This window comes from Eimeria acervulina, genomic scaffold, assembly GCF_000499425.1.
Source record: "Eimeria acervulina Houghton genomic scaffold, Eah_scaff118, whole genome shotgun sequence".
Classification (NCBI taxonomy): Eukaryota; Apicomplexa; class Conoidasida; order Eucoccidiorida; family Eimeriidae; genus Eimeria; species Eimeria acervulina.
The window spans coordinates 52,338-53,929 of record NW_013550350.1 but is presented as its reverse complement, the minus strand read 5'-3'; the positions used below and the strand labels follow the sequence as shown (position 1 = coordinate 53,929).

General features: G+C 43.5%; 1 protein-coding gene across 1 annotated transcript; it reads right to left on the bottom strand.

Annotated features, from left to right (window-relative positions):
* Window positions 1–219: 219 nt before the first annotated feature.
* EAH_00018190 (hypothetical protein, conserved) lies at window positions 220–1,354 on the bottom strand (the record flags this gene model as incomplete). The annotated part of the gene is made up of 2 exons (XM_013397532.1): window positions 220–931; window positions 1,104–1,354. The coding sequence occupies 2 exons, from the start codon at window positions 1,352–1,354 to the stop codon at window positions 220–222; spliced, it is 963 nt and encodes a 320-aa protein (XP_013252986.1).
* Between the last annotated feature and the right edge of the window lie 238 nt (window positions 1,355–1,592).

The following is a 1,592-nucleotide window of genomic DNA, read 5'->3' as shown; positions in this document are numbered from 1 at the left end:
GTAATATATATATATATATATATGCATATGTATACATATATATGTATATATGTATATATATATATATATATATATACATATAAGTATATATATATATATATATATATATATATATACATATTGGCGTCTTACAATGTTATTATATTTATATTTTTAATGTATTCTACTGTATATAATTTTTATATTTACGTATGAATTATATTATATAATATTATTTATTTATATGTTGTTTGATAGACAGCGGAGGCTAGCAGAGAGAGAAGACGCAGAATAAACAGAAGCCGCACTCTGCAATATCTTCTCAAACAATTTGCTCTTAAAAAAGGCATTTAAACATATCTGCTGCTCCTGCTGCTGTTGCTGCTGCTGCTGTTGCTGCTGTTGCTGTTGCTGCTGTTGTTGCTGCTGCTGTTGTTGCTGCTGCTGTGATTGTTGTTGTTCATGCCGTTCTTCTTGTGTGTGTGGCTGCTGCTGCTGCTGCAGCAGCAGCAGATTTTCTTCTGCTGCAGCAGCAAGGAAGTCGGGGTATGAAAGCAGCGCAGCAACAGCTTCTCCGCTCTTGAGGGGCCCCCTAAACCCGAAGCCGCAGCAAACCAAATAAACTGCTGCAGCTCCTGCACAGAGATCTGCTGCTTGTTCTGACGCGTTGCTGCTGCTGCTGCTGCTGTTAGTGTTACTGCTGCTGCTGCTGCTGTCGTTGGTGCTGCTGATGCCTTCATCGGTGGTGGCGTTGTTGCTGCTGCTGCTGCTCTTGTTGATATCATTGCCTTCCGAGCTGCTGCTGCTGCTGTCAGTATCACTGGTGCTGCTGTTATTGCTGCTGCTGTTGTTGTTGTTGCTGCTGCTGTTATTGCTGCTGCTGCTGCTTTCACCGATAAAGGTTAGAATTCTTTGTAGGGAATTGCGCGGGTCTTCATCGAGACACAGATAACTGATAAACTTCCGCAGAGACACTCGAGGCTGAATACATATATATATATATATATGTATATGTATATATATACATATATATATATGTATACACATATGCATGGAACTGTTCAATCTTCTCACCGACTTCGGGTTGAGGGTTTAGGGTTTAGGGTTTAGGGTTTAGGGTTTACTGCATTTTTGTCATCTTTGGTTTCCTCCAGCAAGGCAATCGAATTTTCTTCTCTTGCTGCTGCAGCATTTGCCGCTGCACCATTTGATGCTGCAGCAGTTGCTGCAGCTCCTGGTGCTGCTGCTGCTGTTGCTGCTGTTGCTGCAGCTGCTTGTGTTGGTGTAGCTGTTGCTGCTGCTGCTGCTGCTGCTGCTCCAGGAGAGAAGGCCTCCATTGTTTTTTGCTGCTGCTGAGCCGAAGGCACGGCTTCATCAAATGCCAGCAGAACTTCAAACAACAGCTGCGGCAGTAGCTGCAGCCGCTGCTGTTGCTGCTGCTGCTGCTGCTGCTGCTGTTGCTGATGGAAAGGAGTAGAGGGCAGCACAGGCAGCCAGCAGCCGCAGCAAAGGAGTTGAAGCTGTTTTAAATTTATTTTTTTATTTAATAAACTCCCAGGGCGACGAGAAGAAGAATAATCAAAAGACAGAGCGGCTTCTTTCATCTGAGACAA